This window comes from Gracilinanus agilis, chromosome 1, assembly GCF_016433145.1.
Source record: "Gracilinanus agilis isolate LMUSP501 chromosome 1, AgileGrace, whole genome shotgun sequence".
In the NCBI taxonomy this organism is placed as follows: Eukaryota; Metazoa; Chordata; class Mammalia; order Didelphimorphia; family Didelphidae; genus Gracilinanus; species Gracilinanus agilis.
Genome location: NC_058130.1, coordinates 550,323,977 through 550,348,716, shown reverse-complemented (window position 1 = coordinate 550,348,716; position 24,740 = coordinate 550,323,977). Strand labels below are relative to the sequence as shown.

At 35.8% G+C, this 24,740-nt stretch overlaps 1 protein-coding gene across 1 annotated transcript in view; it reads left to right on the top strand.

The window, feature by feature from the left end:
* Window positions 1-1,515: 1,515 nt before the first annotated feature.
* The window catches only part of AKAIN1 (A-kinase anchor inhibitor 1), a 55,016-nt gene continuing 31,791 nt past the window's right edge, over window positions 1,516-24,740 (top strand). Inside the window, exon 1 of the mRNA XM_044683106.1 lies at window positions 1,516-1,594. Coding sequence (XP_044539041.1) covers window positions 1,516-1,594 — 79 coding nt within the window. The remainder of the gene's footprint in view (window positions 1,595-24,740) is intronic.

Sequence of the window (24,740 nt, the reverse complement as noted above, 5' to 3'; positions counted from 1 at the left end):
TTTTATTAAATATTTCTCCCCCTCCAAAGAACTGTACTCAGTTTTGCTGGCTGGTTTACTCTTGATTATAATCCTAGCTCCTGGGGGCAGCTGGATGGCTCAGTGGATTGAGAGCCAGGCCTAGAGAAAGGAGGTCCTAGGTTCAAATCTGGCCTCAGACACTTCCTAGCTGTGTGACCTTGGGCAAGTCACTTAACCCCCATTGCCTAGCCCTGTAACAAATAAAATTAATATAGAAGAATATATATAAAAGATATTAGGGTTTAAAAAAATTAAAAAAATCCTAGCTCCTTTGCTATCTGGAGTATTATTTTCAAGTCCTCTACTTGGAAGTTGCTAAATTTTGTATGATACTGACTGTAGCTCCATGATGTTTGAATTATTTCTTCCTGGATGCTTGTAAAGAGACAAAGGGATAACTTGATTCTTTCAGCATCTTATCATCTAAAAATAGTATAAAAATTTAAAACTAAGCTAATAAAATAACATACATTTATATAGTGTCCCAAAGTACTCTTCTTGCAACAACTCAGTAAAGTAGAAAGGAAGTATTATTATCCCAATTTTACACATGAGGAAGCTCAGAATAAGAGACTAAATGACTTGTTCATGAATATGCAGTTAATGGTGAAGCAGGGATTCAAAACTAAGTGTTCTAACTTGGAATTCAGAATTCTTTATACTGTAATATGGTTAATACATAGAAGAGGCAGACTGTATAAGTGGTAGCAATTTTTAGAAATGTCAATAAACATAGTCAGTTTTCAATGTAAATATTTGAAGGGACCAGTAATTTTATTTTGGCATAATTTCCTTTATCCTCCATCTCTCTCTATATATATATCTACATTTAGGTATGACCAGGCAGCAATGTGGAAGATACTAAGAAATGATTAATAGCCATCAGTTTTTAATTTCCATCCTCCTCAACTCCTCAACTGGTGGAAAAATGGATAAGATAAAAGAAGTACAACTCTTGTATCACATAAGCATAGTTAAGTAAAACAAATTTCTTTATTAGTTGTGCTCAAAATTTTTTCTTATTCTACACATTACTTTATTATCTATCTGTTCTGAATCCATGAATTGGGCAGTATCCTTTTTAATCAGTTTTCTGGGATCATAGCTGACCACTTAGTTGATTAGAATTCTTAAGTCTTTCTGAATTATTCATTCTTTTTTTGTAATTCATTCAATTTTTTCAATATTGATATTAAAGTTCTGGCTCTGTTAATTTCACTTTCATCAGTTCATACAATTCTTTCCTTATCTCTTTGAAATAATCTGTTTCTATAATTTCAGAAAACATAGGTTGAAAATTGTTATTATATGAAATTGGGGAAATAAAATATCTTTAATCAAACAATCATTTCCCTAAATTTTTAGAGTACAATAATATTCTATTCCTTTCATATACCAGAATTCAGCCTAAATTTGGGGTTATGAATACAGAATAGAATCATAAAGCCATAGAAGTAAACTTTTCATGGGCTTATCTTGGGTGACACTGGTACCATGTCTTTCACCATCTTGTGTTTGCAGTTAAGCACAAACTTGAATGCCCAAGCTCTGATTGGTGTGGAGACCTGGAAAGGTAATAGAATAGGTCTATTTGCATGTGAATACAGCAAATCTTCCAACATTACTTTTGTATCCACTCTGAAGACTTCCTAAGTAGTTTTCCGAACAACTTGGGAACCTGAATTGATCTTCAAGTGGAAACTTGTTTTTTTTTTTTCTCTTTCAATCTAGTTTTTCTAGTCCCTAATTGAACATAGCTAGACTATATGACTTCTGAGGTCTCTTCTCACTTTAAATCTGTCATCCTATGATGTATCCAGGGATAGGGAAGCATTCTAGGTCAGCTACAAGTTGGACTACAGAGCTTCAGAATTTTCTTCCAATTCAAAGATCCAGTGATTCTTTAAATTAGTTAATCTTAGTGAGTGCCTTAGCTCTGGGTGATTGGTTTCCTCAGTGACAACTTAAAGAGGTTCTTCAACTAGGGGAGCTGCTGGTATAGGACATACCACCATAGCTATGAAGTTCTTCTGCAGATAGGGCCTGGGAGAATCAGCACAAACAAGTCAATATGAAGAAGTAGGAATTGAGATTATGGTGCTGAAAGGGGCCAGACATCTGTGACAGTGTCTAAAGCAGAAGAAAAATCAAAATAAGGACCAAAACAAGGTTCAAGAAGGGGATAACTAGAAGTGAGAATTTAGATTTTTTTAGGCCATAATAGTTTGACGTGGGGGGAAAGTAACAGATTGTTAATATACTAGACAAAAAAATTATTCAACTCATTTCACCCAGTACTGTGGAAATGTGTGTCAGTCACTCAGAGCCTCCAACATTTTACGGGCCTCACCTTTCAGTTTCCTTTGAAGATGAGTCAGCCAAAGGCTCTTGCTATTGGGATTCTTAGTGTTTACCATGGTTTCCACAATGCCTGACTAACTTGTAGAATGTTCATAATATTCCACATATATTATGTACAGAAACCTTACTTTGAGCTGTGTGTCATCAGAAATGGCCACTTCATTTATGGAATAACTTTGGGTTTCTTGTTTAATTGATTTCCCTTGCCACATCCAAATGAACTGCTCCTGATATCATGGGAATGTTCCAAGAATGGATTTGGACAATGTCTGGAAAGCCCACTGAGCACCTTCCCCAATGGAGGGAAGAAGGAGGTAATGAGACAGTGTGAAAATATTCCTTTTGTCTAGCCCAGTCAACATGAACCCATAGCCTTGGTGGGTCTTGGGTCACAAATTATCCAAAGCTCATGAAGGTCTGAGCTCCTGAGGAGAATGAGAGTAACAGTCATTTTAAGGAAAATCCTAGTCATATGGTAGAAGCTCCTTATCTGGTTAATCTGTCTGAAAGGAGAGGGATCATCACATCCATTCAGTCAGTGTTGACTCTGATCAGATTATATAGCATACATTTTCTGTGATTCTGGTCAGAATTATTTCAGGATTTTCTTCACCTTCTTTCAGCAGCACACGGCTAGGAACAAAGGCAGAGATGGGAGTAATCTAAGGATAAGGTTTGATCTGGCAAGAATAGAGACAGGATAAGTGTGCAAACAACCTAAAGAGAACAAGGTAAAGCCAGATTGGTTCACCCAGGGGTCAAGATGGGGAAGAGAGGAAAGTGGAACTAATGAAAGGGATAATGGCCTGGAAACAAATCGAGGGGTTGAGGGATTAGAGGTCAAGGTAAGGGCAAAGAAGAGGGTTTGAACCACTTCTAATTCCTCTTCTCCCCTCCTCTCCCTGCTTTCCACTAGAGAAATTATAATAGTTTCATCAAGAACTGTTTGGAAAGATGTTTTCTTGGGGAAATTATATTCACGTCTCATTTACATTGAACACTGAATAACTAATAAGAAGAGTCAGAATTAAAATCATTCTTAGGAATATGCAGGGTCAATGCCAGATTCTATAAAGGAGAGAGTAGTTGTGTCCAGTCAATTCCTGATATTATACAAATGGAGAGATATTCAGTCCCCATTACTTTTAGGGGTAAGAGTTTTTCAAATGATTCCACAAAAAGTACCTTTTGGCTATAGAATACTGGTCTGGATAGTTGCCACTTTCTATCAGAAAAGGTTTTACAAGAGACTTCCTTTCAGTGTTACAGCTGCTATTGAAGCTGATAAATGCTACAATGAAAATCTCAGTAAATGACTAAGGCTATTTGCGATGCACCTGGAAACTCAAAGTCAAGGGGAGTTTTAAGATAAGCAACCCAGAACAACTAAAAAAATGGAAGAAACTGATTTTAAGTGGAACATAGAAGAGCTAAATATAATTTGGCTAAGCAGAAATGAAGGATGGCTAATAAAATTATCTCCTGGGATCAAAAAAAGGATGAATCCAAAGGTATGGCTACTCATTATTTAGGCACAGACTACAGGATATGATAAGGGGAAGAGAAATGAACCAAATGTTTCTTTTCTTATAGTTTCAATGCCAGGAAGAACAGACATACTAGAGAATTCAACAGGGTAAACCATGAACATCTCATTCTCTGTGAACCTTTAAAATCAGGGTAAAGAATAGGCCTGATTATAATAGAATATCTTAATCACTAATTTGTATGATACTTGTACTCACATTTGAAAGGTTCTTTTTCTGTGTGTGTCTGACATGCTCAGATGACTTCCTGCCAAAGTTACCAGCACAACATATTTTAGCACATAATGCATAATAGGCCATATTTTTGTTTAAAAATCAGAATATTTTTGAATATCCCAAATGTGTGAATTAGGAATATGGAGCCAGTGCCAGGCTTGCTGACTAGTATAATTGTACCTCCGGTAAGAATCCTAATGGCTTGAGTTATTAAAACTTGCCCCTAATACAGTACTGAATTGCTGCAGGTGAAGGGTAAATATAGTCTGCCAAGCATCAGCAACAATTATAGACAGTTAATTTGAATAGTTTTTAATGATATAGTTTTCATTTTTTTTCCTGGCAAGTTGTATAGTTGGATGATTTTGAAACCTGGTTTTTAAAAAATGTAAATTGTGGAGAAGGCATTTTTCTGTTTTTTTGGTTAATCCAGAATTTCTTAAGTTGGGGGGGTGGGGTTGGGACCAGTGGGAGTCTCAGAAAGAGACTGGGGTGAAATTGTTTGGTACCAGGACCATAACAAATGGGTTAAGGATAAGAATAAGAGAGCTAACCTCTTCTACTTCCTGGGTCATCCCTCTATAGTCTCTTTCTTTTTTCTTTTTCCTTCATTAAGCTTTTTTCAGGATGATGCAGAGAGAGAGGAGCAGCAGAGACCTGAAATACCTGTCTAATGATGTTGGTATCTAATGGCGGTGGCCTTTGGGCTATACTTGGAGGGTTAATATGGAGCAGAGCAGGATGAAGGTCAGGGATCCTTAAGGGAGTTATATATTTTGCTGCTGGGTAGTGTTATCTTTATATATAAGAGACAGCTCCTGGGAAAATTGTCAATTAGGCGATTTATTTTGAACTTCCAGGCTCCTATTTATCTTCCTTTTCCTATGATTCTGCTCTTTTTTTCATTCCAAATACCCAGGATTCTCAGGCTCTCTCCTCATCACCTTCAAACTTATTATCATTTTTTCTTTCCCACTAAGGAGTAAATGACAGATGACTGCAGAATAATGTTTATCCTCCTAGAAATATAGAATGACATAGGAACTTCAGCTACAAAGTCATCTAAATATCCACTCAAAGCATGAACCCCATCTATAGATTTCTAGATATAATTTCTAATGTAATTATTTCTAACAAATGACTATCCTTTGGTAGTGTGGTATCATGGAACCTACGTTTGACCAGAAGTTTACGAGAGATTGGGGCAATTCCCTCGGCAAGATTTTTAACTTCTCTAATCCTTAATTTCTTACCTACCACATAGGGATAATCCAGCATTACTTACCTTACATTGTAGTTCTAAGGATCAAGTGAGAGCAGAGGTAGTTATCTGGTATGAAGGACAGAGTGCAGGGCTTGGAGTCAGGAAGACCTGAGTTCAAATACATTCTCACATGCTTAATATCTGTTACCATGGACTAGCCTTAAAATCTGTCTCAGACTCCTTATCTGTAAAAGGAGATAATAATAGCACGTACCTCCCAGGGTAGTTGGAAGGACAAAATGAGATATGAGTAAATAATTTTGCAAGCCTTAAACTACTATATAAGTGCTAGTTATTATTATTAGTCAAGTATTTTATGAACTTTAAAGTTATTGCTATCCAAACTCCTCTTTGAAGACTTAAAGGGAAATGGGGCCCCAGTCACTTTGCCCCAGCACAACTTATTCCATTTTCAGCATATTAGGTTAAAAGCTACTTCTTTTGTAATGTCTAACTCATTACTTCTAGTTTTGTTCTTCAGAAGCAAGCAGGGCCAATCTAATCCTACTCTATGAGGATAACTCTTCAAATATTTTATGGGAGTGGTTATTTTCCATCTAAATCTTTTCTTTTTGAGATTCTGTCATTCTGTAATCCCGGGCCTGGAATCAGAAAGTCCTGATTTCAAGTCTGGCCTTAGACATTTAAAAAGTTATGTGACCCTAGTCAATTCATTTAACTTTTGCCTGAATCAGTTTCTTCACCTGAAAAATGTGGAGAATAATAGCCCTTACCATGATAGCAATAACAGGATCTAGCAATCCTGGTAGGGTGGTTGCAAAGATGAACTGAGATAATTTTTGTAAAAGTTTAATAAAGCACCTTTCCCTCTTTCTTCTCCTTCCAAGTGAAATATTTTTCAGTTCTTTCAATAAATCCTTATATGGAATGGTTTTGAGTCTCCTCACTCTCCTAGTTCTCCTTCAGTATATTCAATATAACAATTCTATAAGGTTTCAGATATTATTTCATCCTGATAATGATTCTGGAAAGTAGGATTATTATCTTCCCAGTTTTGCAGATGAGGAAATTAAGCCAGACAGAGGTTAAGTATCCTTTCCTTCATCCTTTCATGGGACATTTGGAAAGTGAATTACTTACCTCACAGTCAAAAAAGGAAGAGGCAGTGGTAGAATAACTTTTATTTTATTTTTTCTTTATTATTTTTCTTTTTTCTTAAATTAGAATATTTTTCCATGGTTCCATGATTCATGTTCTTTCTCTCCCCTTCTCCCTCCCTCCTCCAAAAGCTGATGAGCAATTCCATTGCGTTGTACATGTATCATTGAATAACTCCCTTTTAAAAAGCCCACTGGGCAAATCTTTCTGGTTTATTAGTCAGTCTCAATAGATACAGATTTAACATAACTTTTCTTGCTTTTATGTCATCGGATGGAAACATCAATGGACCAACCAAGGTTTGCTATATCATCCTAAAATGAAAAATCCTTCAGAGATGAGCATAGGTTTCCCTAGAAGTTGTCTGGAAATTCAATACTCACTCTATAAGCATTTATTATATACAAGATACTGTGCTGGGTCCTGGGGATACAAAGGAAAAAAAAAGGAAACAACTTCTGTCCTATACTCAACTTGGGTAAGTTAGATTTTGTATGTGTTTTGTTTGCTATTTTTATTGGTGCTTGACAACTAGCTGGCCTTAAGACTTTGATCTCAGTACAAAGATATTTATCAGGAGTCAGGAGGCAGAACTGATTTTAAATATATCTCTTTTAAAATGAATTATAAGAATTTCCTTAAAGAATATTGGTCAATATAAGGAAGAACAATGTTTTAACATAATTGCATGCATTTTTGCACATTGGCTAGAATAACATTAGAATTTCCTATTTGTTAAAATGTATACCAAGTGAAGAATAGAGAGACAGATAGGATCGTTACAAAGGTCTGTGCATGACTTTGCAAAGCAAAAGGTCTGTGTAGGGTTTGGCTCATGAATGGAACTAAACAGGACAGATTCTACAGAGTATGAGGAACATATAAAAGGAGACTCACAGAGACAGTTGGGGGGAGTGTTCCTGTCTCTGAGAGTTTGGAGAGAGAGCACTTCCTGCCTTTGGTTACCAGACTTTCTTTGGGAAATCATTGGTCCTGTTCCTGGGAATCATACACCTGACCATCATGTCTTTGAGAGAGAGAACCTGTTTCCTCTGATTTTACCTGTTTCCATCAACTGAATTCCTGTGATCTAGTGACATAAGAGAATTTCATCCTAGCTAAGAAGAAGTCAACAAGAGCCCAGTGATTGGGGGCAGCTGGGTAGCACAGAGGATTGAGAGCCAGACCTAGAGACGGGAGGTCCTAGGTTCAAATCTGGCCTCAGACACTTCCCAGCTGTGTGACTCTGGGCAAGTCACTTAACCCCCATTTGCCTACCCTTACCACTCTTCTGCCTTGGAGCCAAATCTGCCTTGGAGCCAAATTGGCTCCAAGGCAGAAGGTAAGGGTTTAAAAAAAAGCCCAGTGACCAGTCTGTCTGGAAGTGAAGTTTTGGCCATATTTGGCTGGGCCCACTAGGGTGATTCCATTATTTACCTCACCCTATCCATTCCTGATGAACTATAAACTCGTCCACTATCAATGTTTGGAGGGCCAATAGGTCAGGAAGCTAGACAGGGTTTGGGGTGCAAGACAGAGAGCATAGAAGAGGTAACAAGAAGACCAGAAGAAGATTTTGTGAAAAATCCGTAGACTGGAGGGAGGAGAATTAGAGGAACTAAATTTAGAGAATCCATTCCCTGGCCCTCCTTCCCTTCTTTGTGTTGAAAATAGTTAATAAACCAATTTACTGTTTACAAGATTAAGAAGCAGTCAGATTATATTATAACTGTCATCATTCTGCTGGTGAGGTCTATCATACCAGCCTACAGCCGGATATCAACTAAAGAAATTACTGTACTGGACTAACATCAATCAAGGTTTAATTCGTTACCTTATTTCACAAGTTACACTATCTGCTATTGTGATTTCATTTCCCTCCAGCCAAGGGACTCATGCCAAGAGCAGTGTTCATGGAGTGTAAGAGCTTCTTTTTTCCTTATTTCTCGTTATCAGTGGAAAAACAGCAGTATCCACCCAACTACCTCTAAATGTTAGATTGATATGTTTCTGGCCAGAGAGAATTAAAATCAATAATGCCCCTTCATCTTTAATAGGCTCATACAAATATCTTTTGTTTAAAAGTTATACAGTGTGCCAAATGCAAAGAATGGTACAATTGGGGTTGCCCTAATGCCTAGAGCAGCAATGGCAAACCTTCTAGCAACTGAATGCCCAAACTGCAAACTGCATGGATAGAAGGAGGGGAGCAGCCTGGCCCCACATCCCTCTGTCTTTTTAGTAATGAACTCTGAAGAACTCTGCTGGGGCAACAGGGCACATGCCCACAGAGAGGGCTGTGAGTTCCCTCTTTGGCACTTGTGCCATAAGTTTGCTAACGTGCCTAGAATCTGGATTCCTACAATTTTATTCAAACTCTTGATTTTTGAAGCTTTTTTCTAAACCAAGGTAATACTTTATATTTATCTCAATTAGATTTGATCTTATTTTATTCAGGAAAACATTCTAGCTAGCCTGCCAAGATCATTTATCCCGACTCTTGTCTTATAATGTGTGAGCTGTCCTTTCTAGATTTATATAGTCTGCAAATATGGTATTTCTGAATCTAGTCACCAAAGATGATACTTGTCCATCAGCAGTTGCCTATGAGATTTGAGTTAACTTAAGAACAGGGCTAAGGCTATCCTCATGTACACACTCTTTTATTGCTAATCTCATTCCTGATAAATAATAATAGCTGACATTTACATAGATCTTTAAGTTTACAAAGCACTATCTATGTGTGTGTATTTGTGTGTGTGTACGTGCACTAGAAAGTAGGTACTATTATTTCAGTTTTTCAGATGAGGAAACTGAAGGTAAGATTAAGGGAATTAACCAGGGTAATACAGCTAATGAGAAAATTCAGGAGGTTTACTCAGATCTTCTTGACTATAGCTAAAGCACTGTATACCAATTATTTCTGAGATAGTGCTGGGCACAATGAGGTGCTCAATTGGAAATGACTGGTTGATTAAAGCTATTTAGGTTTAAGAAGGAGTGTAGCTTGAGGCATGGGGTAAATCTAACTGGAGCATTCAGGAGCAAAACCCATGACTTCTTGGCAATGGATGGTTCAGAAAAGTAAGATTTCTGCTTTTCTGTTGTTAGAGATGACTCTCCCCACAACATCTCACCTTCCCTCTAGCATTCTTAAGGCCATAAAAAAGATATTTGTGAAACACTGTAGAAAAATTGTTCAAATACTATTCTAGGCAATAATGAGGACTTTCACGGTCCCACCAGCTGCACCTACAACCTCCTTAAAGGTTACCTATATTTGATTTCTGCATATTTTAAATGCAGCTATGGCCATACACATTGTTTCCTCCAATAGAATTTGAGTTTCTTAAAGGCAGAGACTGTTTGATTCCTTGTTGAATTCTTGATGTTTAGCACAGTGTCTGACACATAGGAAACACAATAAATTCTTATTGATTGGCTGATTGATTATAGTGAAATGTCTTATCATTTTATTCTAAAAATTTTGAATAAGCATCCCTGTCCAGTCTGATAAATATTCCAATGATTCTTTTTTAATTAGTGATCATTCCTTATCTGCACTTATGCCAGATCTAGAGATGAAGCTAATGAAATATTTTTGTATCTTCAGTGTATGTGCAGTCTTCGTCTTGAAGCTGGCTTGAGGTTAGCCACAGATTTCAAAGCTTCATCTTTGAGTTTTTGTCTTCTAATACCAAACACTGCTGTAAAGCATTAGCTGAGAATAGATTTCAGTGGTTCAATGTGGGAGAGGAAAAGAAAGCTAAAAGGAGTAGAATGTTTTGAGGTTCCCTAAGGCAAGGTTTACAGACAAACACTGTAGAGGAATGAGCAGTGAATTTCAATCAGAAGAGGTGAATTCAGGTTTTGAGCTCAACAGCAGTTGGGTATTGATGTGTAAGTTAGAAAACCTCTTTGGGTTCCTGTTTTCTTACCTTTAAAATGATAGTAAATACTGCACAATCTACCAGGTGAGGAAAGAAATTTGCAAACCTTAAAGACCTCTCCTCTTCCTTTTCCTCCTCCTCCTCCCTTTCCTTTTTCTTCTCTTCCTCCTCTTTCTCTCACTTCCTCCTTCTCCTACTCATTTTCATTGCTATCTTGTTCACCTCTTCTTTATAAATAGATTTTATATAAAACGTGTCACAATTTTTCTGTCATTCTTTTATATTTACTACTATGCTCATTGTGGAACAAATGAAGAAAGTGTTTTTTTTTGGTGTTTTAATATTTGCAATCATCTGTAGATTTATTAAAATCTTCTTTGGGACAATTGTAGTAGCAGACAGGATGGAGGTAGCTATGGGTATCCTTTCCTGTTTCAATTTCTCCTACTAATTATTTCTCTTTCAAAACCTTCTCATTTCCTATAGTTCAAAGATTACATGTACTGGGTATGGTGATTTCTATGAATGTTTAAAAGTTTTTATGGGTCAAATATTGCATCTATGTGATTGTGGCCCAAAGTTATTTGTAATGATTCTCTAGTTCTGTTATAGTTTATTTGCCGAATTCCCAAGGTAATTTTGAATTTCTATGGGTAAATCAGAGATTTGTTATTATGAAGGATAGCTAGATTCTTGTGTATAATTCTGGCAACTTGGTTTTGTATAGTTAGAAATATCTTGAACCCCTAAAACTAAATTACCCCAAAATGCTTTTCTCTTTGTCCCCATTTGCATGGTCACATTTTTATAAGTTCTGTAGCTCCTCCCTCTTTCTCTTTTGCTTTCCTGATCGGGCTGGATTAGCTAGGTGTCTTACTTTAGTTATTATTAATAAACTTTATAAAATATAATACTTTGTTATTAAATATTAATTTTAATTTCTACAGTTTCCTCTTCCTACTAGTAGTTGCTAAATTTTATTGAAATTATATATACTTTTTATTTTAAACATTTTCCCCATGGTTATATGATTCTTGTTGTCTTCATCACCTTTTCCCTCTCCCCTCCCAGAGTTGACAAGCAATTTCACTCAAATCTTTTTTCCATATTAATCATTTTTGTAATAGAGTAATCTTTTAAAACCAAAATCCCAAATTATATATCCATATAAACAAGTGATAAATCATATATTTCCTTCTGGATTTCTATTCTCATAATTCTTTCTCTAGATGTGAATAGCGTTCTTTGTCATAAATCCCTCAGAGTTTTCCTGGATCATTGCATTGCTATTAGTAGCACAGTATATTACATTTGATCTGTCCTATAACGTTTTAGTTACTGTGTATAATGTTCTCCTGGTTCTGCTTATTTCATTCTGAGACACTAAATTTTTACAGCTTCCCCAAAGTATTTCTTTAAGTTTTAACCTGCTTATCAGTATGCTGAGAGTATATCAATCTTCCTCTTTTTTGGTGAGTTATTAATCTTCCTATAGTTATCTTGGAATGATGAGTCTTGTGTTTCATTAACACCCTAGAGGACTATGTATATTTTACTGTGGCAAATATATATATCTATATACATATATATGCATATATATATATAATTGGTAGTATAGATATTAGTTGAATTAAATCTGCTCTTCCTATTAAGTTCCTATTAATATTCCTATTAAGCTTTGACTTCAGTATGATAGTCAAGCTCTTAACACATATAGCTTCGGCTGTCTCCTTATAGCCTAGTGCATAATATGTTATGGTTAGAGAAGACCAAGGTACTTATAAAGATCACTTTACAAATGTTGTTATTCAGTCATTTCAGTAACATCTTACTCTTTAGGATCTTATTTGGGGTTTTCTAGGTAAAGACACTGGAGTGGTTTGCCATTTCCTTCTCCAGCTCATTTTACAGATGAGGACAATGAGGTAAACAGGATTAAGTGGCTAACAGGAGGTCCCACAGCCAGTGTGTCTGAGGCCAGATTTGAACTCAGGAGGATGAGTCTTCCTGACTCCAGGTCCAGTGACACTCACTCTATCCCTTGGACCACCTGTGATGTCATACATGCACATTGAGTGATTGATATGACCTTTTGTTTTTACTCCATCTTTGGCCTTAAAGCCATGCTCAGTTGTAGTTAGGAGTGAGGATAATAGATTAAAGGCCAGGCAGAGTTATAGCAACCATAACTTGTGTCCCTAGGAGTCATATTTTATGTTGATTGTTCTTGACATTAATGTGTTGGTGGCATGGTAGCTTTCCATGTGGACCTAGAATATTTTAGCACTCTCACTGTGCTTGGATTTCTTTCCTATATTTGGAGAACATGAATAACTCATTAGTGATGGAGTGAGTCAAAGACTTTTCAAGAACCGATAAAGGTAATGCCAATGTTATAGTGCTTTGGGGTGGCTTGTTCAATAGTGACTGAATCAATAACGAGTTGATCTTTACACTCCTAAAAGTGTGGGGCATCTCTGCTTTTCTCCTCATTCAGTATAGATTTCTTGAGAGTTTATATGGATTTTGGGGGGGTGAGGCAAGCTGTGAGTGCTTTGTATAAAGTACCCAAAAGTTGGCCTCTTTTGGAGAGGTCATGAGTTTTCTTGTCCTTTGGTAATAAATTTCTAGTTCCTTCTGTCAAGATTGATGGGGTCACACTCACACCAGAGAGAATGTTGGAAAAGTGCTTTGCTAGCTATCCAGGTGCCACTTTGGCTTCAAGCCAATAATTGTGGCTCTCATTGAGAGCTACCACTTTCAAATTTTGTAGAGAAGCTAGATTTTTTTTTGTCATTTACCATTTCTTAGCCATTCAGACATTCAATGTATTAATAGTGTATAAGCTTTCTTTTTTCTCATTCAGCCTTGAAATTTTGTTGCATTGGACTTCTTTTGATCCCATGTGATCAGGAAATTTCTACATTATTTTCTTTTTAGAGTGTCTCTTCTTTAATTTCTTTGTTTCTCCAGATCTAAAGTACATTTTATGATCGATGAATTTTTTATTTTGCTTAATGAGCTGCTTTGACTGCATGTAATATCTTCACCTTTTGAATTGACCTCAAATTGTTGATTATGGATGTTGAATACTTCTGACCTACTTTTATTTTCTGGTTTCCATTCCATAGTTTTCTTTTTATTGTTTTTAAATAGGTAACACAATATGTAAGTTTCTTCATATGTCTTACTGCAGGTTTTTAATAGGATTTTTAAGCTGCTTCTGCCATGGGGATACTTGATACCTGCTCTTAGGATTATTCTGAAATACTTCTACCTGTGGTCCATATCAGGGTGGCATATCCTATTGTATTATAATGCTCAAAAGTCTATATGCCTTCTGTGAAATATTGTGGGATATTGGGAAATTTTGTTCTGTGAAATCTTGTGAAATCTGTGAAATCTTGTAGCAGATTCTGGCTTTTAAAAATGACTATATGTTTTGGGGGAGAAAAGGGAATAATTTATTTAATACCTGCCAGGTACTGTACTAGGTACTTTAAAAACATCTCATTTGATCCTTGCAACAACCTTATCCTATTATTAATCCTATCTTACAGCTCAGGAAACTGGGGTAGATAGAGTTTAAGTGACTTCTCCAGGGCCACACAGTTATTAAGTTGTCTGAGGCTAGATTTGAACTTAGGTCTTCCTGACTCCAGATTCAGCACTCTATCCACTATTCCACCTAGTTGCCCAAGGAAAAGCCCATAGCACTTGGTATTCCCATGCATCACCTATCAAAGTTCTCACCAGGCCTGACTCTACTTTATGATACCAAATAAGATTGAACACATTTGGGGTTTGATAACCATAGAGATAGTTTTTATTTATTGGATTCATGCTCTCAAACTCAAAAAATGTTTCTAAAAATTTCATTTGTTGAATGCTCATTTCCTCTTCAAGATCATTTGATATTATAGTTATTATTTTTGCTATCCATTTCACTAATAGGTCACATTGCTAGTGTTTTTGCTAAGTTTAGATTTACAAAGATTTTAGGTTCTTTAGTTCTACCATCTTTAAATGTAAATAACTCTTTAATTTCTGTTTACTTTCTTTTCTTTTTTTTTAGGTTTATTTTATTTTTTTAGAAAAATTTTCCATGGTTACATGATTCGTGTTTTTACTTACCCCACCTCTTCTAGCACCTCCCCCATATCCAATGTGCATTCTACTGGTTTTAATATGTGTGATCAGTCAAGACTTATTTACATATTATTGATAGTTGCATTGGTGTGGTCATTTAGTTTCTACATCCTCAACCATGCCTGGCATCAGCCCATTTGTTCAAGCAGTTGTTTTACTTCTGTGTTTCTACTCCTGCAGTTCTTCCTCTGAATGTGGTCAGAGTTCTTTCCATAAATCTCTCAGAATTGTCCTGGGTCATTGCATTGCTGCCAGTACAGAAGTCCATTACATTCGATTTTACCACAGTATATCAGTCTCTGTGTACAATGTTCTTCTGGCTCTGCTCCTTTCACTCTGCATCAATTTCTGGAGGTCTTTCCAATTCACATGGAATTCCTCCAGTTTATTATTCCTTTGAGCACAATAGTATTTCATCACCAGCAGATACCACAATTTGTTCAGCCATTCCCCAATTGAAGGGCATACCCTCGGTTTCCAGTTTTTTGCTACCACGAGAAACATGGCTATAAATATTTTTGTACAAATCTGTTTATCTATGATCTCTTTGGGGTACAAACCCAGAAATTGTATGGCTGGATCAAAGGGCAGGCATTCTTTTATAGCTCTTTGAGCATGATTCCAAATTGCCATCCAGAATGGTTGGATCAGTTCACAACTCCACCAGCAATGCATTAATGTTTCAATTTGGCCACATCCCCTCCAGCATTCATTACTCTCCCCTTCTTTCATTTTAGCCAATCTGCTAGGTGTGAGGTGGTACCTCAGAGTTGTTTTGATTTGCATTTCTCTAATTATTAGATATTTAGAACACTTTCTCATGTGCTTATTGATAGTTTTTTAAATTTTAACCCTTAATTTCTGTGTATTGACTTATAGGTGGAAGAGTGGTAAAGGGTAGGCAATGGGGGTCAAGTGACTTGCCCAGGGTCACACAGCTGGGAAGTGTCTGAGGCCAGATTTGAACCTAGGACCTCCTGTCTCTAGGCATGGCTCTCAATCCACTGAGCTACCCAGCTGCCCCAATAGTTTTGATTTCTTTATATGAAAATTGCCTATTCATGTCCCTTGCCCATTTATCAATTGGGGAATGGCTTGATTTTTTGTACAATTGATTTAGCCCCTTGTATATTTGAGTAATTAGACCTCTGTCAGAGTTCTTTGTTATAAAGATTTTTTCCTAGTTTGTTGTTTCCCTTCTGATTTTGGTTGCATTGTTTTTGTTTGTACAAAACCTTTTTAATTTAATGTAATCAAAATTATTTATTTTACATTTTGTAATTTATTCTATCTTTTGTTTGGTTTAAAAATTTTCCCTTTCCCATAGATCTGACAGGTATACTATTCTATGTTCGCTAATTTTCTTATAGTTTCCTTCTTTATATGCAAGTCATTCACCCATTCTGAATTTATCTTGGTGTAGGGTGTGAGATGTTGATCTAAACCTAATCTCTCCCATATTGTTTTCCAATTTTCCCAACAGTTTTTGTCAAATAATGGATTTTTGTCACAAAAGTTGGGCTCTTTGGGTTTATCATATACTGTCTTGCTGACCTCACTTACCCCAAGTCTATTCCACTGATCCTCCCTTCTGTCTCTTAGCCAGTACCATATCTTTTTGATGACCGCTGCTTTATAGTATAGCTTAATATCTTGTATTGCTAGGCCACCTTCCTTCACATTTTTTCATTATTTCACTTGATATTCTTGATCTTTTGTTCTTCCAAATGAACTTTGTTATAGTTTTTTCTAATTCAGTAAAAAAGTTTTTTGGTAGGTTGAGAGGTATGACACTAAATAGGTAAATTAATCTGTTTACTTTCATATAATTTTAGATTAGTTTAGGATTGAATTTTTAAAAAATGTTTTCCTTCATTGTTGTATAGCTGGAGATATTATTGACAAAAAGCATTGTGATGCTCTTGCCTGTATGACCTGTTTCTAGTTTTGCTGTGGCATAGTATTGGTGCATAATTAAAACATTCATGTCATCAGGCCACTTCATACATACTTGAGGTTTATTCAACTTAATGTTCATTGTCATTTACATTGAAGTGTTTCCAGGAGGTAGGGTATTAATGTTTTTTTATTTACTCCATTATATATTACCTTGTGACAGTAGAATGTTACTTGCCTTGCTGGTCTCCAGCTGACATTCTGAGTAGAGCTAGTCTGAAACTTTAATTCCTAAGAGAGAGTAGTTGCATTGTCCTGGCTGGTGTGCTAACTCAATCAGTGTTATCAACAGAACCCAATTAACTAATGTTTTGTGGTCCTCACCAGGACTTTGCAGATATCATAGGAATCTAAAGGAACAAAGAATCCCTGCTGTACCTCATGCTAGTTAGCATTCCCTAACTTTGTCATTCCCCCAGTGTTGGCAATGTACTTATATTTTAATATATTGCAAGCAAGTCTATATTATAAAATATGCAAATATTTGCATTGTGATAAAGATATGATATTATATTTTTGAAAACATTTATTATAATAAAAATATTCACTGAATTCCTACCTTAATGCTTCATCATAATATGGAGATGAAATTGGAGATGATTCTTGAAGGCTAAAAAGTATTATTTCTGGATGTCATTATTAATCTCAAAAGATTTTGTACACTTGCCTGGTAATGGCAACAGACTGAATTTTTGTTGTCTGAGGATAAGCCTAGTTATGTGAGAAGGGAGAAGGGTTTATCACCACATTGACCTGGCAGGTAATGAGTTTTTGGCCACAGCAACTAAGTCATAGAGGGGCTGTGATGTGTCATTGTATAGAGAATTCATTGATCTTTGAATTAGTGAGAACTTCTTTTTCATTCTGCCTCTCTTCCATTTTTTATTATTATTAATACTAATATAATTGATATAAAATAAAATGATAAAATTGGTGATAATAATTAATAGGAGGAGGAGAAGAAGGAAAAGAATAAGAACAGGAATAAAAAATGAATACTATTAACATTAAAAGAGGATGAAAAGCTAGCTGTTATCTGGTGTAATCAGGTTAACTAGAAAACTACCTAGTAGTTATGTATTCTTGGGCAGATCATTTAATCATACTCTCACTTTTCTCTTCTGTAAAAGGAAATAATAAAAATGCCTTCCTAGAATACCCTTTGACCAGCAATTCCATTACTAGATTTTTTTCCCAATGAGATAAAAGAAAAAGGAAAAGGACGTATATGTTCAAAAATATTTATAGAAGTTCTTTGGCAAAGAATTGGATATTTAGCGAATGCCCATCAATTGGGGAATGACTGAACAAGTTGCAATATGTGATTGTGATGGAATGCCATATTGTGGTAAAAGAAATGATGAGGGAAATAGTTTCAGAAAAAATTGGGAAGACTTATATGAACTGAACAGATGCAAAATGAAATGAACAGAATCATTGCATACAGTAATAGTAATATTTTAATGAGGATCAAATTGTTAAAGACTTACCTGCTCTGATCAACACAACAATCTGAGACAATTCCAAGGAACTCATGATGAAAATGCTATCATCTCCAGAGAGAAAAGACAAATTGAATCAAGATTGAAACATATTATTTTTATTTTATTTTTATTGCTTTTTAATATTTTTGCAACATGGGTAATATAGAAATATGTTTTGAAGGACTTCAAATGTATAATGAGTATCATATTGGTTGCCTTTTCAATGGATGAAGGAGAGTCTGGAGGGAGGGAGAAACTAAGAACATAAAGTAAGAAAGAAGAATATTAAAAAAAATTCTTACCCTATGAGATTATTGTAAAAGTCAAATGGGATAGCGTACACAAAGCTTTCTTTAAATCATAAAGTTCTGTGTAAGCAGAAGTTATTACTCTCATATTTTGGAACAGAGAAACCACTTACCTCTTAGCTAGAAAATAGTATTTCAGGACTAATGAATCTATGATTTCATCAATGCGGGTGCTCCCTCTATCTGTGCAAATTATAACCCCTCTATTCCTTAGCAGACAATCTTCATAAGTTGTTGAATCCGTAAGTCATGACCTACTGGCCAACCTTCTCGTGGTGAGTGTGCATCTGAACTTAGCTAGTATGGTCCTTGAATGATAGACCAAATAACAACACTGATAAAAAACCAAACAAAGTTCCTTGCAATGAGGTCTTAAGAATTTTATTTGCAAGTCATTTGTTAATAATCATCAGTCATATTAGTCGTAATGGAATCAGGTATGCTGGTGCCAACCCATATGGTCCTTCAGGGTACTAGTACTAGTCATATAATTAAAATATTTTTCTTCCCTCACTAATTGGCAATTAGAGCATTTATTGATCATTTTTGTGTTGTTACACTTTTCTAAGTTCTTATTCATCTTAAAATAAACTTAATAAAAAAAGAAATTATAATATAACATCTTTTATCTTTTTTAACCTTCAGCTTTGAATGTTTTCCAATTACTTATGAAGTATTCTATTCAGGAAAAATTAAATATATTTGTTTCATGGAAAATTACTGCATTATTTAAGCCAAATTAATTATTTGGGATTCTCTGTATTTTTTTTATCCAGTAGATAATAAAATGGAGTAGCAGTGAAGAAACGAATTCTTTTGCCAAAATGTCTTGGTTTTATTTTTTGAAAATTCACTGGTGGACACTTGCAACAATTTGAGATCTGAGATATCAGTTTGGACCATAAACCAGGAGTGACATACTCCACTCCTATTTGACTAGTCTTGAGGAGGAGAGAGAGGTATGTTTATATAGTTGATTTCAAGACAGAATGTATAAGGCTGGGTTGTCAGTTAGAATGGTGTCTTGCAAAGAGCCTTAGTGCCTTGCTTTTGAAAAAGCTTCTCTTCAACACCCTGTCTTGACATTCGGTTAAGCTGGGAGGGGTCATGGAATAAATTTTAGAATAAATTTTGGAAGTTTATGTTCTATTAATATAGAAATTGGGGGGATCCAGGGCTTAGTAGAAAAGAGATTTTATGTGTACTTTTGAATGCTTTTTTTGTGACTTCATTCATCTTCTCTATAGCCTTTGGATTGTTAACAGCTGTCCACTAGGCAGACCTTGCCACTAGTCAGTCCAGAGGCAAAACAGAAAGAGGGGGGAGGGGAAAGAGCTTGTTTTGACAGATCTCATTGCCTGTTAGTTAAATATCTTGGCTGGAAATCTCCCAAACATATCACAGTATACATTGGTTTAAAATAAGAAGTTTGATAGAACATTTTATGGAGCTAATCTTGTTGCAGTATTAAGAAACTACCATACTGTCCCCAGATACCAATTTGTTTTTCACTTTGTCTTCAGTTGTTTTACCAAATATAGTACATTTTGATGCTATATTAACATTGGCTTAGAGGCTATGTTTGCATAGCAAAAAATAAAATGGAGTTGGTGATTATTCAATATGTTTAAATACTTCCCTTCTCTCTTACCATCCACCTCCCTTTTTCAGATCCTCATATTGTCACAGCTGAACTGTTGCAATAGGGTTCTTGTTTTTTTTTTTTTACTTACGTTGTTACATATTTCCCAATTACATTTAAATTGTTTAACATTTATTATTTAAAATTTTGAGTTTCAAATTCTTTCCTTCCCTTCATCCCTCCCACTCCTTCATATGGAAAGCAATACGATACTGATTATACATATGAAGTCACGAAAAACATTGCCATATCAGCCACGTTACGAAAGAAAATACACATACATACACAATCCAAGAAAAATAAAGTAAAAAAAAAAGCATGCTTCATTCTGCACTCAGAGTTTATTGTTTCCTTCTCTGGAGACGGATAACATTTTTCATCATGGGTTCTTTAGAAGTGTCTTGACTAATTGTCTTGATCAGAGCAGCTGTCTTTCACAATCAATTACTGTTACAATATTGTTATTACCATGTACAACATTCTCCTGCTTCCCTGGTAGTCTTCTTTTTAAAAATTAAAAAAAATTTTTTAAATCCTTACCTTCCATCTTAGAATCAATACTGAGTATTGCTTCTAAGGCAGAGGAGCAGTAAGGCCTAGGCAATAGGGGTTAAGTGACTTGCCGAGGGTCACACAGCTAGGAAGTGTCTGAGGTCAGATTTGAACCCAGAACCTCCTGTTTCTGGACCTGATTCTCAATCCACTGAGCCACTCAGCTGCCCACTACCTGGTAGTCTTCTAACCAGTCTCTCTGTCTCAAGTTTCCCCCCTCGGATTCATGTTCTCTATTCAGCAAGTGAATGATGTTATCTTCCCAATATCCAACAGAAATAACACAAAGAAAATAGTACAGAACAGGCCATTGACCTATCATGATGGATAAAGCTGTAATGCCACTGAGTCTTTAAAATCATGAAATCATGACTAAATAACAAATAGAAAAGAGGAGGCATAAATTTTAAGGATTCTATAAGTAAATAGCTTTTTCAGGAACTTAACTGAGAAACTGAGAGATATAAGAATAATTAGTGGGGATGGTAATATTTAGTGAATTGTTTTTAATAACTTGGGAGTATTATAGGCAACATGGAAATAATAGGTAGATTAAAAGAGATGGAAGATTAAATAGAGAATTGAGGATGACTGTGGAGACAATCTCTTGGAGAAGGAAGGAAGAGTTGAGATCAAGGACACATATATCAGTCTTGGCCTTGGAAAGGAGAATAAATATTTCATCAGAGACTGAAGTAAAGGATGACATGGCATGATATCAGAGACAGGCGTGATGAGAAGGGTAGAAAAATGAACTCCCTAGCAAGGCCTTTAAGATTTTTTGGTGAAGGATAAGGCCTGATACTTAGCTGAGAGGGTAAATAGAAGTGATGCCATTGAGATATTTTAGGAGAGAAAGACATTTTGAACAGCCATTATGGTTAATGAGATAGAGTTCATTGAGGAGAAGTATGAAGGATTATCTGCCTAAAGTGGGGGATGCATTTGATATTAGATAATAAATTTATAGTGGGTCTTGAAAACATGGTTTCAATACTCCTTCCAGTTCTGTTTAGTAGCAGTACATGAGTAGGAGTGAAGGATTTCAGTAAAGAGAATTAATAGAGTTAGATTCTGGAAAAGCATGATGAGAGACCTGACTGACAAAGGGTCAAGAGATTTGAGTAAAGAGCCTACAATCGAGTTGGAATAGGTCAACTCCTTGAGTGCCAGAAAATAGATGAGGCAAAGGAGAAGATGAAGTTTAAGATATGAGGAAGTTTTAAATTAGGGAGTAGGCCATCTAAAGGGCATAGTAGAAGGAGTGCTTATATTGGAACGGGGTATCGTAGAGGTAGGATAAGGTATGAATGCAAAGAAAGGGAGAGACAGAGGGGTTTGGGAAGTAGGATATAGAGATTTTTTGGTAGCTGGTAGTTACTGATTTGGGAGACTAAAAGGGAGTGGGAATATGGGAGCAGGTACAGTAAAAAAAGGACTGATTTGTAAGTCAGGAGACCTGATCCCTGGCCTATTGCAATATCTTTTTAGTATTACTATTTTATTTATTTTTAATTACATTTTAAGTTCTAAACTGTCTCTTTCCCTATCCCTCCACTCTCTGAACTAGAGAAGGTACAATTTGACAAAAACATACACAAATGCATGATACGGTGTTACATATGTAGCTAAAATTTAACATGCCTATTTCTATTTGTAAGTACTTTCCCAGGAGGTGGACATTCACAGTTATTTTTCAAAAATAATTGCTGTTGCTGCATCCAACATTCTCTTGGTTCAGCTCATTTCATTCTTCATTATTTGTGCAAGTCTTCCCATATTTTTCTAAAATCAACCTGCTCATTGTTTCTTATCCTGAAATAGTATTCCATTACAATCATATGCCACAACTTGTTTAACCATTCCCCAAATGATGGACATTCCTTCAATTTCCAGTTCTTTGCTACCACAGAGAATTGTTTATAAATATTTTAGAATATACTGGTTCTATTCCTTTCCCCATGATAACCTTGGGAAACAGACTTATTGTTAGTATTGATAGGTCAAATGGTATATTACTGTTGTAACTGGGCATAATTTCAGGTTGCTCTCCAAATGGTTGGATCAGATCACAGATCAACAGTGCATTATTAGTGTCCCCACTTTTTCACATCCCCTCCAACTTTTGTCATTTTCCCCTTTTATCATTTTACCCAACCTAATAGGCTGATAAATATGATATCTCATAGTTGTGTAGTCAACCTCTCTAGGCTTCAGTTTCTTCATCTATAAAACAGGAGAGTTGGAATATATAATTTCTAACATTTAAAAATTCCATAATTTCTAACAATCTCTTTTCTGAACACAAATAACCATCCTACTTACAGAATATTTAAAATTTCTGTCTCCTCTTTCCATTTGTTACTTAGTCATAATTTTGAAAGCAATTTAAAAGACCGTTTTGCAATTAGAATTTTAAAATAAACTGCCCAGTACATAATGTGATACATATAAGTAAAACAGATGGATGAAAAAGATGTTGAGTCATCCTGTTCAGCCTTTTAAACACACATGCTCATAATATCTGCCAATTAATTAAAAATTATTTGTGAATGTTTTGTACTGGTTCACCTGATCACGTTTATAGAACTTGGAGATATGTACTCTAATTTTCTTCTTCTTAACAAGTTTGTCTTGATAACCTTTAGTGAGGGCTTCTAAATGAATACCTTAAATTCTGCAAAGAGGTTAAAATAATTTGAATTTTAAATATAGAAACTCTAAAAACCTGCAATTATGTAACAGTTGGCTTTTCTTCCCTTCTCCAATTAATCAATCAATGAACTTGATGAAGTTTTAAATATGTAAACAATATGGCTTATATCCTGTAGTCTCTTTATGAGATAGATGATTAGTCTTTTAATCCAAAAATTTTTCATTTTATTGTGCAATATGATTAGCTGAGAAAATTAGAAACATCTCTTGACCCATGAAAGACTGAAACTCACCAAAGCCATTTGCTAAGAACCCAGAAGAGAGCTATGTGGTCATTTAGTCATGTCCTAATATTTGTAACCCCATTTTCTTGGCAAAGATACTGGAGTGAGTGGTTTGCCCTTTCTCTCTTCAATGGATTAAGGGGCCTGTCTGGGATCACACAGCCAGTAAGTACCTGAGACTATATTTATACTCAGATCTTCCTGACTCCAGGCTCAACACTTTATCCACTGAACTACTTAGCCGCCTCCTGAAGAGAACTATATTTAAGGATAACTTCATAAGCACTTGAAAGGAGAAATAGACTTCTAATTACCAAAAGCTGTGACCTTATCCTTTGCCCAAATGTGTTCCATAAAAAGTCTGAGTCTCCTCTACCCAGTGACCATGTATATTGGTGGTTCCCAAACTTTTTTGGCCTACCGTCCCCTTTCCAGAAAAAATATTACTTAGCCCCCTGGAAATTAATTTTTAAAAATTTTTAATAGCAATTAATAGGAAAGATAAATGCACCTGTGGCCATCACCGCTTCCCTGGATCTGGATCACTGCAGCACCCATCAGGGAGCGGTAGCGCCCACTTTGGGAATCACTGATGTATATGTCAGGGGAGACTAGGCTTTCATTTTGGGGAATGTTTCTGTAACAACTTTAATGCATTGATTACTTTGTTTTTTTTAATTAATTTTTTTATTTTTAGAAAAATTTTCCATGGTTACATAATTCATGTTTTTTTTACATTATGTATGTTGTTTGTCCTTCATTTTTTTGAATTTAAACATTTATTAATAATCACTTTTAACATGGTTACATGATTCATGCTCCTACTTTCCCCTTCACCCCTCACACTACCCCCACCCATGGCCGACCCATATTTCCACTGGTTTTATCATGTGTCCTTGATCAAGACCTATTTCCAAATTGTTGGTGGTTGCACTGGTGTGGTCGTTTTGAGTCCACATCCCCAATCATTTCTACCCCAACCCATGTGTTCAAGCAGTTGCTTTTCTTATATGTTTCCTCTCCTGCAGTCCTTCCTCTGAATGTAGGTAGCGTTCTTTACCATACATCCCTCAGAATTGTCCTGGGTCATTGCATTGCTGCTGGTACAGAAGTCCATTACATTCAATTTTACCACAGTATATCAGTCTCTGTGTACAATGTTCTTTTGGCTCTGCTCCTTTCGCTCTGCATCAGATCCCGGAGGTCTCTCCAGTTCGCCTGGAACTCCTCCAGTTTATTATTCCTTTTAGCACAATAGTATTCCATCACCCGCATATACCACAGTTTGTTCA